Below are 14,238 nucleotides of genomic sequence, written 5' to 3'. Positions count from 1 at the left end.
AGTCGGAGAGGCAAAAACACCACGTCAACCCTTCCCTCCCTTACCGGAAACCCCAAACCTCATCTCACCTTAACCTCAAGCACCGCCAGCGTGTCCTGCATTGCATGAGATGGGATTTCTCCTCCTCCTCCTCTCTCCTGTCAAATCACCATCCCCCACCACCTTCTCACCGCGCGGAGTGTGCCGCCCGCCCGCCCCTTGAATCTCACCTTAGGTGTCACTCACCTATTTCTCCTTCTGACTATCATGGAATGATTTTCCTTGCAGTCAACGTAAATGTCACAGTGAAACTTATCGAGATAGAGTTCCGCTCCGTATGACCATCCTAACTGCAACGAATTGTGGCAAAATGGCAGCCACACTCTCGTATCATGTGGCTTAGGCCACACAGTAAGCCACACAGTAAGCCATACGTCCCGTGGCGGTGGTCTATACGTACCTAGTACTCAACCACACCTCAAGCCACAATCGTCTCCGAGTAGGTACCCTCTTGGGATCATCATTCGTTTGGGTCGCTTTGGTTGTCGTTAGGTAGAGGTAGATCACAAGCCTTGGCTATCCCTGAAGGATTTCTATTTTTTTCTTTCTTTTCGCTCTCTTCAGTTGCGATCTGCCAAGGCATTTTCTGCTATTACGCCCGAATTCATCCATACCTCCAATTTGCAAAGGGCATCCCATATTCAAGTATCCCGGAGAGCGGCCGTCATCCTGGTTGGTAAAGCAAGTCCTCGTAATCGGGGCCTCGAAGCCCATTGTCAGCTTGTCGCTATGCCCTATGCCGCGGACTTTATTCTAACAGAACCTGGAGATCCAGGAAAAGGAAACATTTGTTGGAACAAGATGATGAAAAAGAGAAAAACACCTCCAAGATGCATGCCATTCCTTTATATCGCGTATACTGTTGGCCCTTTGCATTGTCAACGTTACAATAACCGATCCCCTCTTCCGAACACCATGGTTGCGTGCGAATGTACTGGAAACACGTGCCGTTCTGGTTTTGCGTGGTATCATAGCCCCCCCTTCTCCTATTTATCCTCGCTCCGCCCCTGAACTCCCTCATCTATTGTGCGTTAAACTGCTCTTCCATCTGTTGCGCAGACGCATCCACGTTGTGGTAGTCGAGTATCTCGGAGTACCTGCAAAGAGTACTTCGTTAGCAAGTCCTTCATGGAAACTTTAAATGATAGTGGCTTACATCATGATCTTCCACGTGTCTACGGGCAAATCAGCATCGTTGAAACTCCAGTCGAACTTCTCCTCGGCGACGGGCTCGTCAGAGGGGTCGTGGTAGGGAGCAAGGTAGTCGTGCGAGAGCGCCTCAGTCGCCGTTATCCGCTTCTTGGGATCAAAGACCAGCATTCTCTCCAAGAGATCAATGGCGGAGGGGTCGGCGTTCTTGAACTTGTTCTTCAAGGGTTGCCTTTCGCGCTTGGGCAGGGACTTGACGAATCGGAGGGTCTAGGTCCGTGTCAGTAGGCAAACTAATCATCGCTTCGGCTCTGCATCAACTCACGTTTTCACTGGCAATGCCGTTGATGACGTCGTCGGGAGGAGTACCGAGAAGCTCGGTGATAATGGAGAACTGGTTGACGTGGTCCTTGCCGGGGAACAGAGGCTTGCCCTCCAACATCTCGGCGAAAATGCATCCCGCACTCCAGATGTCGACCTCAACGTCGTACTTTTGCCATGTGAGCATGATCTCGGGAGCGCGGTAATATCTCGTCGAGACGTAACCAGTCATCTGGGGGTCCTGAATACGGGCGAGACCGAAGTCGCAAATCTTCAAGTCGCAGTTCTCGTTGACGAGAATGTTGCTGGGCTTCAAATCACGGTGGACTACACCAGCAGAGTGGACGTATTTCAGGCCGCGCTGTAAACCATGTCAATTCGGGTGTCGGAGAGGATTCCGGTGAGGGGGCGGGGCTTACCATGATCTGGTAAAGGAAATACTGAATGAACTGCTTTTCGAGAGGTCTGGAGGTGAGCAGTCTGTGCAAGTCGGTGCCGAGAAGCTCTGTGACGAAGTAGATGTCCTCAAGAGGGGAAATGAAGATATCACTGAGAGAGATGACCTAGGTGGATATCAGCGCACGTCGACTAGACTGATTATGAAGAGAGGCAGGCAAAGGCGGGACCAAACGTACGTTCTCATGTCTCAAGTGCTTGAGCAGCTTCAGCTCACGGTATGTTCGCTTAGCGAGAACGGGAGTGCTGAAGGGCTTCATAATCTTCTTGACGGCAACATTCTGGTTGGTAAGTTGGTCACGGGCGGAGCTGCGAGCGAAGAAGACGTGTCAGCCAGCACGGATAGATGGTCGCAACGAGCGCTCGTTGCGATGGATGGTATTTTCTCAGACTAACCAAACGAGACCGAAGGCTCCCATACCAACGGGTTGCAAGTCCGAGTACCTCGAGGTGATCTCAAAGGTAGTACCGAAAATTTGTGCTCTAACGAATTCGGCCATTTTCGTGTGATGGTCGATCTACCTGATCGAAGAGGATTGAATTTTCGGATTGAGCGGCTGGAGGGGGGAGGAAGAGAGAGAGAGAGGGAGACCGATCGAGGGGAAGGATGGAAATTGGTCGTCGTACGGCGGGGAGGATTAAAGAATGATGAGGGGTGGTGGAGTAAAAAGACGACAGCCGGGAGATCGACGGGTCAAGTTGTGCTTCTGCTGACGGTTCTGCTGTGATGAGCGAGAGACAGGCTCGATGATCAGCTCGAATTTGAACGAGGTGAGGGAATTCGAAGTAGAGGTTTTGCGGTATGTGAGGTGTGCGATGGGCAGCTTTCCGTCTGGTCTGGCGCGTGTATGGAAAGGCAACAAGAGAGCGGGAGTCGGCTGGATTTGAAAGAGATGCAGCGACGGCGGGGGAGCGAGCTCAAGGATTTGTTGCGCGCTGGAGGGGTGGCTGTTCGGCGGGGCGGTCCTGGTCTTAGGCCTGGTTCTGGGACGTGGATTCTTGGGCTGGGAGGAGAAGGTCGCTCGCTGGCTGGTCGTAGACGGTGGACGGTGGACTGTGGCCGTATGGGACGTGGGACGTGGGACGGTGGGCGTGGGATGTGTGGGCGTGAGGGCGTGGGAGTTGCAAAAAGGGCAGCGGGGTAGGTGGAAGCGTGGGCAGCGAGTGAGCGCACGTCTCTTTCTCCGTTTTGTCCTCCGCTGTCGTTGGGGGTACTTCGTATGTATGGCTGGACTGCCTTCAGGTACCTGCTGCTTCTGCGTCTCCTTCTCCTTTTGCTTCTGCCTTTGGGCCTTTTCTGGGATACTTTACGTGGTATGGGATCCGGAGCAACCTGAACAATGTGGCAACGGCATTAGCGAGACTTCTTTTCTTGCAGGGAAGCAAGCAGTACGCTGTACAGAGTACTGTAAATGGTAGCGAATGCAGCTAGGGGGCGACAGCAATAGCGGGACAAGAATCTGGTTTTTCTCCCCATCCTCCATGTTCTGTTCCTCCTCCTTCGTCATTCGCCGTTTTTGCCTATGCATATTCCGTTTTTTGCCCTTCCGGTGCTGTCGACTTTGGGTGCAAAGGGCGTCCAATTCCATAATTAACCATGCCGTAGACGGCGCAGGCGGTAGCATTATAGTACAAGAACGGGGGAACTTTCGGTGCAAGGGGGAAGTATGATGATGAGGAACAGTAGGGGATGTTCAAAATATTCCCCGGGCAATGACATGCAGGCTATTGGGAGGCTTGCTCACTTACAGAGATGAAGATCTCGGCGATGCTCTTTTTCTATCTTTTGCAGTATTTCCCTCTTCTTTTTGTCTATCCAAAGCGGTTCGCTTTCTCTCTCTTTTTTTTATTTTTATTTTTCTCTGAGTCTCTTCGGGATCAAGTCCGGGCGCGAAAGCTCAAACCGAATGGTGGCCGCGGTGATGGGCGCACGAGTGGCGGGCGCACGTGGGGAATGCAGGTAGCAAATCCGCACAAGTGTCGATCAGGTCGTCGTTCTCGTCTCTCGTTCGCTGCTACGGTGAAGCTGAGGATGCCGCTGGAGGGTGGATGCACAACAACACCTGTCGATAGATGGAGGCAAGGACGCGTATGAGACTTTCGGGGAGTGGCTCTCCTTAAGAAACCTTTGGACGTGAATGTGAGCTTTGGGGATAAGAGATAGATATATACTCAGAATCGATTCGGGCGAGAAATGCGAGGAAGGGAAGAGCCAAGCAATACACAAGAGCAATACTTGAAGGGGGAAAGGACTTTTCAATACTTCCTACAAGGCGCGACTGAGTGAGTGGGAGAGGATAGCTACCTGGCGTAGGAAAGACATAGGGGAGAGGGGTGTGCACAATTCGGCCAGAAGACGGAGAGACAATGGCTGGCTCTGGAAGTAACATTGAACCCAGCGTCAAAGACGGAAGAGCTTGCACGGTAAGCGTCGGAGTGAAGACAAGACAGGGATGGATGTCTGTACCTTGCTCTACCCCCGGCGCTATTTTCCTGTCCAATGATATATCAAGGCAGGCGGGTTACGGATGAATGTTACTGGCGGGAAGGGGTGTTTCTCTGTTGAACCGAGAACTTGCAGGCGTTAACGGTGCCTTCCATGTACAAGACGGGCACAGTGGATGGGAAGGCCCGGGCAAGGTCAGGTAATAAGCAGGCTACATAAGTATGTGTACATACTACAGAAGGTCTAACTGGACAGAAGGACAGGTTAGATGGGGACGGCAACTATGCCAGGTACTAAGGTAAGGTACTGAAATATGCACAATTACCAGACTAACCAATAAGTCACAGGTGACCAAGTAAAAGGAGTTGACCAAGACTGAGATGAGACGACGGCAACGGCGACAACAACCACGGAGAGGAGCATAATGTCCGGGATGACTCGTGAGTTCATACACCAGAAGTAGAGAGACTTGCTTTCCGATTCGATCTCGTAGGTTCGAGGAGAAACAAGTCAAGATGAGGCTGAACTTATGACTGTGTGATGTTGCGTATGTTGTCTCTTACCGCGAGCCTCGGTCTTTGTGGATTGCTGTTTTGGGAGCGGCTGGTAATAACATGAGACGACGGGAGTATTGCTGCGAGATATCTGAAAAATGACCGAGAGACAACCAAAGGTTGACCTGTCACAAAAGGAGCTTCATGGAATGGCCTGAGCATCAGCGGCACCGCCAATTTCACTTTCAGCTCACCACGGGCCGAGCTTGGGAATCCCTCCTTCCATAGTACGGTGCCGTGGAAAACAAGATCTTGTTCAACGCGCAACTCAGACAAGATGGACAGGAGAAGACGTTTCTAGGTAGCTCCGTTTTTTTGATAATGATGAATTTAGACAAGGCACCGCTCCAGCCGGTCGCAGGTCACATAACTTTTCAATCCCAAGACCGGACGGCATGGTCTGGCTTGTTTTATCCTAGCGGCAGGGCAGTTGCGAGATAGCAAATCAAAACGTTCGTTGGACAACTGGTCGGTGAACCCGCGGCAGGGAAGGCAACGGTGAAGTATCAGCATGAAGTTCTAGTGTACCTTACCACCTTGAGGTACGGATGCGCAATCGTGGAATATCTGGGAACGTCCAGCAATAACAGATCGACGATGATGGTCTTGGCCTGCCCGCCGTGCCTGCCTTGAAGTTGCCACTGCGACTGCGATAACACAACTGGCAGCTACTAGTTCGTGGTTCCTTCCCTGACGGCCCAATCTTCACCCTCACCTTCCCGCGCCCCTTGCGGGAGCATAGGACACCCATGAGCAGTCAGAAGGCACGCCAACGGGAGATTGCCCACCTGTCTTGCCAAAATGCCATGTTTTTCTCAAAGGCACTTCTGCCGTTTCCCGTCCAAATCGCTCAATTGCCGTTTTGCTCCTCCCTTCATCCAAACACCACGGGGAATTTTACCATTGAACATCGAGAAACCCCAGCCTCAAGATACGGTGAACCTCAAACGGTTCCAATTAGGGTAGCCCCCAACTTCTCTTCCATTTTCCTACCGGCACCCCTACCTCAGTTACAGTATTCTCCTTCCCCGTTCCCCATCAATCATGCCCTTGCACCAAGCACGACCAAGCACCTTGCACCACCGGTCGATGCAAGTGTCGAATTACCAGCATCATGGATTCAAGACACCATACCTCCTTCTCACGGAGGCTCGAACTCTGTCGCAGGAGCATAATCCTCAGGTGCGCATCCAATTCCCATGCCAGATCAGATTTGCCATCCGCAACGCGATACCTCCGTCGCTTGTGCATGCGCGCACATGTGCAATCTGGTATAATCATTCATCCCGCATACCTCTAGCATCATCCTCCCTTGACCAACCTCGACAGTGGATTCCTTAGCGGCCTGTTCCGATAAGCTATGTATTCGTATCTGATATCGAGATGCATATAGAGGAGCCCAGGCTACATCGCGGCGAACGCATCCATCCGAAAGCTCTTCCTTCCACTGCACTACTCCGTACGGCACTCAGGTGCCAGGCGCATCAGAGGGGCTAGGTGTGAAAACCACCACGAAAAGCACCCCCAACCTCTGACGTCATTTTGAGATCGCATCGAGATGGTGCTGGGGTATGGAAACCTTCCTGTGTCGTGTCGCGTTGGCGGGCTGGGGAGGGGTGTGTCTGTGATCCGTCCCGCTAATCCAAACTCCAGAGACCACAAGTACAGCCGCCCCTGCTCTCCCCGTCGAGGCCATCCTGTCAGCTTAGCGTGCAATGGAATACTAGCCGCTCACTGTCCGAGTTTCTAGCGCCCCGAAACGTCGACGACTTCCCTAAGCACTAACACGTTTGCCGTACCTTTCGCACCGTCTTGCAGGGAGCAGGAGACTATCCCGGCAATAACGCTATTCGATCCATGGTCCCAGTCCCTCCCAGTCTCCTCCCTCACCCAACATCGACTTCGCAGGCGAAGATCGAGAATCGAGAAAACGGTCCGTCACACAGCTCACCCAGCGCACATAACACGCCCCTCCTTATCCTCCCCAGCGGTATAGAATCCGTGTGACCGCCGCAAAGCAACTGCGGTAGCCCAAATTTCCCGTCACGGGGCTTCCCCGACTACAGTAGCCGCATGTTCTAGACTGGCCTGAACATGCCCAATTCAGCGCATTACCTGCTGTAGCTGGACAAACGTCCGGCCGCATTGATTGGGCTCCGAGGGAGAGAATACGGTATGGATCCCATCAAGCCCTTTTGCGGCACGGGAACGGGTAACACCTCTCTGCATAACTTTTCCTCTCTATATTCTCGATACAAACGACGCTGAAAAACAATGAATGAGTCTAAGCCCTTTTCGAGTTGATTGTGGTACCAGATCTCGATTCACCACCATTGGGATGGAATTGTCAATGACAATCTGGGATACTCGACAAGAACCGGTTTTGACATGCTTGTACCAAGTCATGCGCTCGATCTCCAGACTGTCCCGGCGATTGAGATAACGGAACCACATTCGCAATTCATCGCCCACAGCGTGCACCCACCAGACGCGACACGTGGATTTACGATATTCGGCTACCATTCTCGGCCAGCTCAGGTACAACGATGCATAGCGGCCACATTGGTTTGCTTGTGTGGTTGCAGAGTGGACACCTTCGAGTCAACAATTACCTTTCGGATCCGTCATGATGGAGTAAGATCATGACAAGCAGCACCATCCCACCCGGGACTCAGAAGCTTCCCAGGAACTCTGAGGGTAACATGCGTACAACTTTTGGCATATTGTGCCCTGGCTTCGCTGTGATGGATCTCGAATTGGACCCATCCGGCCGGGAACCTCCAGGGGTCAACCTGTGTGTAATCCGTTTGGTGATGCTAATCCGAGCCGCAGAGAAGAAGAAAACGGCGCGGTGCAGCGCGAGGCGGGAGAATGTACGAAAAGGACCCTCCAACTCTGTCCCTACCTCATGCAGCCAGCAGGTGTACCAGAAAAGGATGAAATGGTGGGAACACGAGCACACACGGTCCAAGGACCCTTCATCCTCTGGACCCTGAACTCGTTCATGTGTATCGAAGATCATCCCGTTCATTTGGACCTGTCAACACGCTGATTCGTCAAACTATTCCAAACGACGCTTCTGTTCCGTGATCTAGAGAAGCACTCACCACCAGGGCAAGCTCACGAGCCGGCGTTGCGGCCGACGTTGTCTAAGCTCCCGGCCGGTGCGAAACTAGCGCTAAAGGCCATGAGGTTCCTCCATTAACCACATACTCAAGGTGGCCGTCTGACGATTCTCTTCCGAGACCAGAATCAGTGCATACCAACAACATGACCCCTTTGCACGAATCGTTTCCTCAACATGAGAATGCGGCCCTGAAGCCAAAATCATATTCCGCACGCGTATTGCTCTGCCGAAGGCCATGGCTCTGCTCTCGGCGTACCATGGTTTACCCGCCAGCGTGCTCCTTTACTCGGCGAGATGAACAGTCTCTTCGATGCCGGCCGGTTCATACCGTTTTGACAGATGGATAAAGGGGGGGAATGCCGGAATCAGGGACCTAACAAGGGCCAGCATTCGTACCTCTCGTTCCTCTGATGTCATTGGGCACCTCTCCTCCAGTCTTTGCTCTCCCAGGCTCCAGAAGGGCTGGTTTTGAGTTGGTCCCTTGGTACACCACCAAAAAAATAATAAAATATAAGTAGCAGCAAAGGAAAAGCAGGGTCTCGACTTTTCCCACATTCGCAAAGATGACGACAGCATTCAACCCAGTATAAACCTGACCTCCTTCCCCGGAGGTTGTCCCCCGGACCAATCTCACTCGCTGCCGACATGCCGTAACGGATCGGTGTTGTCTTACGCCCCATACGGAGACGTACACCGGCAGGCGGTCGGCCAACCCAAATGCACACACCTTTTTTTTTTTTTCTTTCTCGAATACACGCACATACAGCACGCAGCCGAATTGTCTTTCTTTAAACTTGTTTCCATTGTTTCGCAAAGGGCATGTCAAGCACGCAAGGAAACTTGTACGCAAACTGCTTACTCGCCGCCTGCTGATCAGCCCGCGCGGGGTGTGCCGAACCAAGCAAAGTCTGGAAGACTCTGTCTGCACAAGTGCTTCGGGTTCGGATTGGCACAGTTGGGGACACAGGAAGCCCCTTCCAAAGTTCCAGAACACTTTTTTTTTGCTGATCAGCGATGAGTGTCCGTGAAGGAAGAAAAGTTGACTATAGATCCCTCTCCTCCCCCCCCCCCACCTCCCTCTAGGTATGATCCTTGACCGCCATTTTCTCGCGGACGCGGAGTCGCGTCCTTTTTTGCCGGAAGCTTGGAAGTGGTACCCGGAATCGATCCGTCCCAGAGAAAGGTACCCCTTGGAGCAATGGACAGAGCGAGGGGTCCTGGCCTGTCGTCCTTTTCCTCTTTCCCCTTGGTCACTGTGGACGACGTCCACATTGCCGCATAGTGACGTCAGTGAAGCAAAACAGGCGCCCCATTGTTTCCGCTTCCCTTGTCGAAACGTTCACGTTGCAATTGCCCTTGTCACCCTGCTCCGTTTCCAACAATGGTCGCCGTTCGAGGCCGTTCCAAAAAAACAATAACCATTTGCTACCTTGAATGCTGAGTCATCTCCAAAAATAAAGACAACACGCATGCTCACTTCACACCCAGTCCACACATTACTGAGCATGGTTTCAATCGTTGCGGACACAAGTCTTGGGGCATTCTCATAAAAACTATACAAAAGAAAGATATTATCTAGCACTGTTCCTTATAAGCCCCGCCTTCTGCAAGAGTCTCGTATGCAATAGTGCCATAGGTACTCGGTTCCGTACACGCCTGACCAGCCATCCCCCCTCTAGGTCACTTCACGCCGTCTGGGTCTTGTCTTTGTAGCGCTTTAGTCTAGTCTACCTAGTCCTCGACCTTAAGAGGCTCGACATTCCAGATCTCCTCGGCATACTCGTTGATGCAGCGATCACTGCTGAAGAAGCCCATACGAGCTACACTGGTAATGGACTTTGTGATCCACTCTTCTTGGTTCTTGTACGCCTCATCGACAAGGTGGTGCGTCTCAATGTAGCTGTTGAAGTCGTCTGATACCAAGTAGTAGTCTCCGTGGTCACGGACGGCCGAGACTAGTGCGTGGAAATCAGACACGGGGCCGAATCTGCCACTGTCAATGGCAGAGAAGACCTTTGCAAGGTTCTCATCAATCGAGTGGGTTCCGTAGTTGTGCGCGTGGCGGAGATCTTCCACATCCTCGGCAAGGTTGCCAAAGAGGAAAATGTTGTTCTCGCCAATCTCACGGGTGATCTCAATCTAGGCTAGTGTTAGAAACGATCGTCCAGCCAGTTCCATCCCCTCGGGTTCACTTACGTTGGCGCCGTCGCACGTGCCGATAATCAAGCCGCCATTGAGAACAAACTTCATGTTACTCGTACCAGATGCCCTGCATAACACGTTAGCCAGGACGCCGTAGGCGTTGATGACAGTGGTTCACTTACTCAGTACCGGCAGTGGAGATGTGCTCGCTCAGGTCAGACGCGGGAATGATCATCTCTGCCTTGCTGACATTGTAGTCCTCCAGGTAGATAACCTTGAGCAGGTCGCCGATTTCCTCGTCATTGTTGACTACTGAACCAACACTGTTGACCAAGTGAATGATTTGCTTGGCCATCCAGTAGCCAGGTGCCGCCTTTCCTCCAAAGATGGAAACACGGGGAGCAACCTTCTTCCGGTCCTCCGGCGACATGGCCTTGAGGGAAAGGTAGCGGTGGATGACACCAAAGATGTTGAGCTGCTGACGCTTGTACTCGTGGATACGCTTGACTTGTACGTCAAAAAGCGCCGCAGGGTTGACGCTGACGCCTGTTGTGGTCTTGATGTACTTAGCGAGGCGGACCTTGTTGGCGTACTTGATCTCGGCCCACTCCTTGCGGAACTCCTTGTCGTTGACGCTGAGCTCAAGCTGGTTCAACTTTGTCAAGTCCTTCAGGAAGTCGTAGTTGCCACCAGTCTTGGACGAAATGAGGTCAGACAGGCGAGGGTTGGCCTGGTGCAACCAACGTCTCGGGGTAATGCCGTTGGTGACGTTGGTGAACTTGTCAGGGCCATAGATGTTGACAAAGTCCTTGAAAATTGTTGTTTTGATGAGATCAGAGTGCAGCTCAGCTACACCGTTGACCTTGTGGGAACCGACAATTGCCAGGTACGCCATGCGCACCATCTTGGGCTGCGACTCTTCTATGATCGAGACCCTGCTGAGGATTTCGCGGTCGTTGGGGAACATCTTCTCGACGCTCTGAAGGAAGAAGAGGTTGATGTCGTAGATAATCTGCAAGTGTCTAGGGAGCAAGTGCTGGACCAAACCGACGGGCCACTTCTCCAGAGCCTCGGGCAAGACTGTGTGGTTGGTGTAGCCAAAGGTGGCAGTGACAATGTTCCATGCCTCATCCCACTCAAGCTTCTCCAGATCAATCAGGATGCGCTGAAGCTCAACAATCGCCAAAGTAGGGTGAGTGTCGTTCAGCTGGATGGCGACCTGATCGGGGAACTCTCTCCAGGGGCGCTTGGACTTCTTGAAGCGACGAACGATGTCGTAAAGAGAGGCAGCACACCAGAAGTACTGCTGCTTCAGACGAAGCTCCTTTCCACGTTCAAGGTTGTCGTTGGGGTACAGAACCGCGCTGATCGTCTCGGCGCGCTGCTGGTCGGCAACTGAGCTCTCGTACTCACCATTGTTGAACTTTTGGAAATCGAACTCTCCGCTAGCAGCCTTACTGGACCACAAACGCAGGTTGTTGGTCGAAGGGGTAGCGTATCCCGGGATGGGGACGTCGTATGCCACGGCGGTGACCGTCTCACCACCCTCCCAGCTGGCGATGGTCTTGCCGTTTGAGTCTGTCGACTTTGTGACGTGGCCGAAGAATTGGATCTTGAGGATTGTCAGCAGTCGTTCGAAACCAATTTCACTCTACATTACTCACATCGACAGTAACATCGTGACGGGGGAACTCCCAGGGGTTGAAGTCAAGCCAGTAGTCGGGCACCTCAACTTGGTAACCATCGATAATCTCCTGCTTGAAGATACCGTATCTGTATCTCAAGCCATAGCCCCAGGCAGGGAAGTTGAGAGACGCAAGACTGTCGAGGAAGCAAGCAGCCAAACGACCCAGGCCACCGTTTCCAAGAGCAGCGTCATGCTCCTGCTCGATCACGTCCTCGATGCGGAAACCAAGGTCATCAAGACCAGCTGTGCCACAACATTAGCATCACATAGTCCAAACATGACTCGGTGCTTCCTTGTAACTCACCCTTGGCAACGTCCTTCAAGCCAACGTTCAACATGGCATTGTCGAGGGCACGGCCCATAAGGAACTCGAGAGAGAAGTAGTAGACACGCTTTCCGTCCACAGTAGTCTGGCGCTGCTGAGTCTTGTTCCACTGCTTGACCAGACGGTCACGGAAGGCCAAACTGGCGGCGGAGTAGGCCGCCGTCTCGTCGCAGTTGAACATGCTGCGAGCCAAAGTGGTCTCGACGTGGCGAACGACCTCCTTTTCGAACTCATCCTTTGTCTTGAAAGGGCCGCCTTGGGCTTTGGACCAAGCCTCGCGCTGAGGCTCGGGGATGGAAGCTGTTCAGAGTCCATTAGCTTGTGATCCGATGTTGGCATTGCATTTGGTTGTAACATTGGTGCAAGTGAGGATGCGTAGCAGGGGAAAACGAAGCTACTAGACCCTAGTGTGGCGTGATGGAGCTCGCGACGATCAGTGCGGGGTACTTGGGCCCGGGCTGAGTAGCTGCCCCTCCAAGCTCCACGAGAGCTGCGCGAGAGCTCGCTCGCCCACATCTTTCGGAAGCTGGCAGGCACATGGCGTCTGCCCCCCTCCCCCGGAAGTCATGCAATTGAATGGAGAAAACAGAAGAAACTCACCCTCAACGCTCTTGATCTCTCCAGCACCGAAACCGGTGAAAGTTCTCTTGTGCTTGGGGCGCGAAATGCCGGCCGGGCCGACAGAGCCCTGGATATCAACAATGGGGGCGCTCGTCGAGGGGCGACGCTCCCGCACAGGGAGGCGCTCTTCCGTAGCTGCCGACATTTTGAGTAGCTGTCGTACGATGGAATAAAGTGGTGGTGAACTGGGGAGTCAATTGGCTCGATCAAGTCCTCGAACTGGCCTAGGGAACTGTCAAAACACGTTCAGTTAGCTATGCTAGAGAACCCCTCCCTCGGAGAATACGAGGAACAAGAATGCGGAAATCGAAACACCACTCGGTCGTACGTGACGGGCGAGAAACGAGGGGGAGGCGACGGAGGATCAGGAGGAGGTCCAGACTGTTTTGACGGGCGGAGCGAACGGGACGTACAGGACAGGCCCAGGATGTTAGTGGGGAGAAGAGCGGGGTGTTTGGCGGTGCCTGAAGCTCAGTCCACACCACTCGCAGCCGGGATTCGTACTCAGCTCAACGCGAACGAAGCGTCTCGGCTGAAAGGTTGGCAAAGCTGGCGGACGAGCTTTGCTGGAGGACCGAAGTTTCAATAGCGTTCTCGAGGTGAGGTTGTCTGCAACGGGGCCGTCGGAGACGATGTAGGAGATGCTGATAGCTCTACGGTGCCAAAGAAGCTTGGTAGAGGCGAGGTTACCAATGGATGATGGGAGACCTCCTACAAGGTGCACTGGGAGCTTTGCGAGTTGGAAGAAGAGAGGGGAAGATGGGGGAGGAGGGGTTCAGTAGAAGGAGAGGTCAAAAGGTCAAGAAGAGGAGGAGGGGGATGGTGGGACACTTATTAAGAGGAAGAGAGAGAGAGACGGGCAAGTCGAGGTGAGGTAGGTACGGAGCATCTCTATTAAGGTAGCTACTTCCCCTCGGGCATGGCATGCAACGGACGACCGTACCCGATAGACAAAGGGCAAGGAGAAGCAGGAGCAGAAGCAGCTCCCCCATTCGTTGTGCAAAGTACCTGCCTACCTGCAGTGCAGTGCAGGGTGGGTAGGGAGGTAGCAACGTGCCTAGGCAAGGAGGTAAAGGCAGTCAGTCAGTCAGTCAGTCCCAATGGATTGCTGAGGTTGGCAATTGCTACTTGCTACCTGCCTTCTTACATGGCGATGGAGACGGGAGGTATAGAACATGGGGCCTGGGGCATGGGCAGTAAGAGTGGCATGGTCTGGTTGCTATATGCGGACAGAATGTAATGTGTTGGTACACGCATGAGGTGCTTTCAGGTATTTTCCTGATCTTCTTGCCCAGAATGCGCCAGTTTCTCGCTGAAGGTACCGAGCCAACAAATGTGGCACTGTCTTCCCAGAAGTGCCAGACAGATCCA

At 53.0% G+C, this 14,238-nt stretch overlaps 6 protein-coding genes across 6 annotated transcripts; all 6 read right to left on the bottom strand.

Annotated features, from left to right (window-relative positions):
• Positions 1-457: 457 nt before the first annotated feature.
• On the bottom strand, positions 458-753 carry CLUP02_14978 (uncharacterized protein; the record flags this gene model as incomplete). The annotated part of the gene is made up of 2 exons (XM_049293902.1): positions 458-489; positions 654-753. The coding sequence occupies 2 exons, from the start codon at positions 751-753 to the stop codon at positions 458-460; spliced, it is 132 nt and encodes a 43-aa protein (XP_049151048.1).
• Positions 754-1,060: 307 nt separating this feature from the next.
• Positions 1,061-2,465, bottom strand: CLUP02_14977 (uncharacterized protein; the record flags this gene model as incomplete). Its single annotated transcript, XM_049293901.1, has 6 exons — positions 1,061-1,136; positions 1,196-1,458; positions 1,514-1,870; positions 1,929-2,072; positions 2,145-2,274; positions 2,362-2,465. 6 exons carry the CDS (start codon positions 2,463-2,465, stop codon positions 1,061-1,063), a joined length of 1,074 nt encoding a protein of 357 aa, XP_049151047.1.
• Positions 2,466-2,603: 138 nt separating this feature from the next.
• Positions 2,604-5,716, bottom strand: CLUP02_14976 (uncharacterized protein; the record flags this gene model as incomplete). Its single annotated transcript, XM_049293900.1, has 14 exons — positions 2,604-3,270; positions 3,373-3,518; positions 3,562-3,690; positions 3,898-4,003; positions 4,029-4,091; positions 4,229-4,244; positions 4,308-4,381; positions 4,505-4,643; positions 4,719-4,740; positions 4,799-4,897; positions 4,975-5,232; positions 5,309-5,380; positions 5,499-5,612; positions 5,681-5,716. The coding sequence occupies 14 exons, from the start codon at positions 5,714-5,716 to the stop codon at positions 2,604-2,606; spliced, it is 1,941 nt and encodes a 646-aa protein (XP_049151046.1).
• Positions 5,717-7,076: 1,360 nt separating this feature from the next.
• CLUP02_14975 (uncharacterized protein) lies at positions 7,077-8,154 on the bottom strand (the record flags this gene model as incomplete). The annotated part of the gene is made up of 4 exons (XM_049293899.1): positions 7,077-7,229; positions 7,279-7,498; positions 7,871-7,957; positions 8,090-8,154. The coding sequence occupies 4 exons, from the start codon at positions 8,152-8,154 to the stop codon at positions 7,077-7,079; spliced, it is 525 nt and encodes a 174-aa protein (XP_049151045.1).
• Positions 8,155-8,880: 726 nt separating this feature from the next.
• CLUP02_14974 (uncharacterized protein) lies at positions 8,881-9,599 on the bottom strand (the record flags this gene model as incomplete). The annotated part of the gene is made up of 5 exons (XM_049293898.1): positions 8,881-9,000; positions 9,056-9,096; positions 9,166-9,281; positions 9,347-9,517; positions 9,577-9,599. 5 exons carry the CDS (start codon positions 9,597-9,599, stop codon positions 8,881-8,883), a joined length of 471 nt encoding a protein of 156 aa, XP_049151044.1.
• A 224-nt stretch (positions 9,600-9,823) lies between these two features.
• Positions 9,824-13,012, bottom strand: CLUP02_14973 (glycogen phosphorylase; the record flags this gene model as incomplete). Its single annotated transcript, XM_049293897.1, has 6 exons — positions 9,824-10,231; positions 10,289-10,361; positions 10,417-11,846; positions 11,899-12,164; positions 12,226-12,546; positions 12,847-13,012. The coding sequence occupies 6 exons, from the start codon at positions 13,010-13,012 to the stop codon at positions 9,824-9,826; spliced, it is 2,664 nt and encodes an 887-aa protein (XP_049151043.1).
• Positions 13,013-14,238: the final 1,226 nt, after the last annotated feature.

This window comes from Colletotrichum lupini, chromosome 8 (genome assembly GCF_023278565.1).
Source record: "Colletotrichum lupini chromosome 8, complete sequence".
Classification (NCBI taxonomy): Eukaryota; Fungi; Ascomycota; class Sordariomycetes; order Glomerellales; family Glomerellaceae; genus Colletotrichum; species Colletotrichum lupini.
This window is presented reverse-complemented; position numbering and strand designations above follow the sequence as displayed.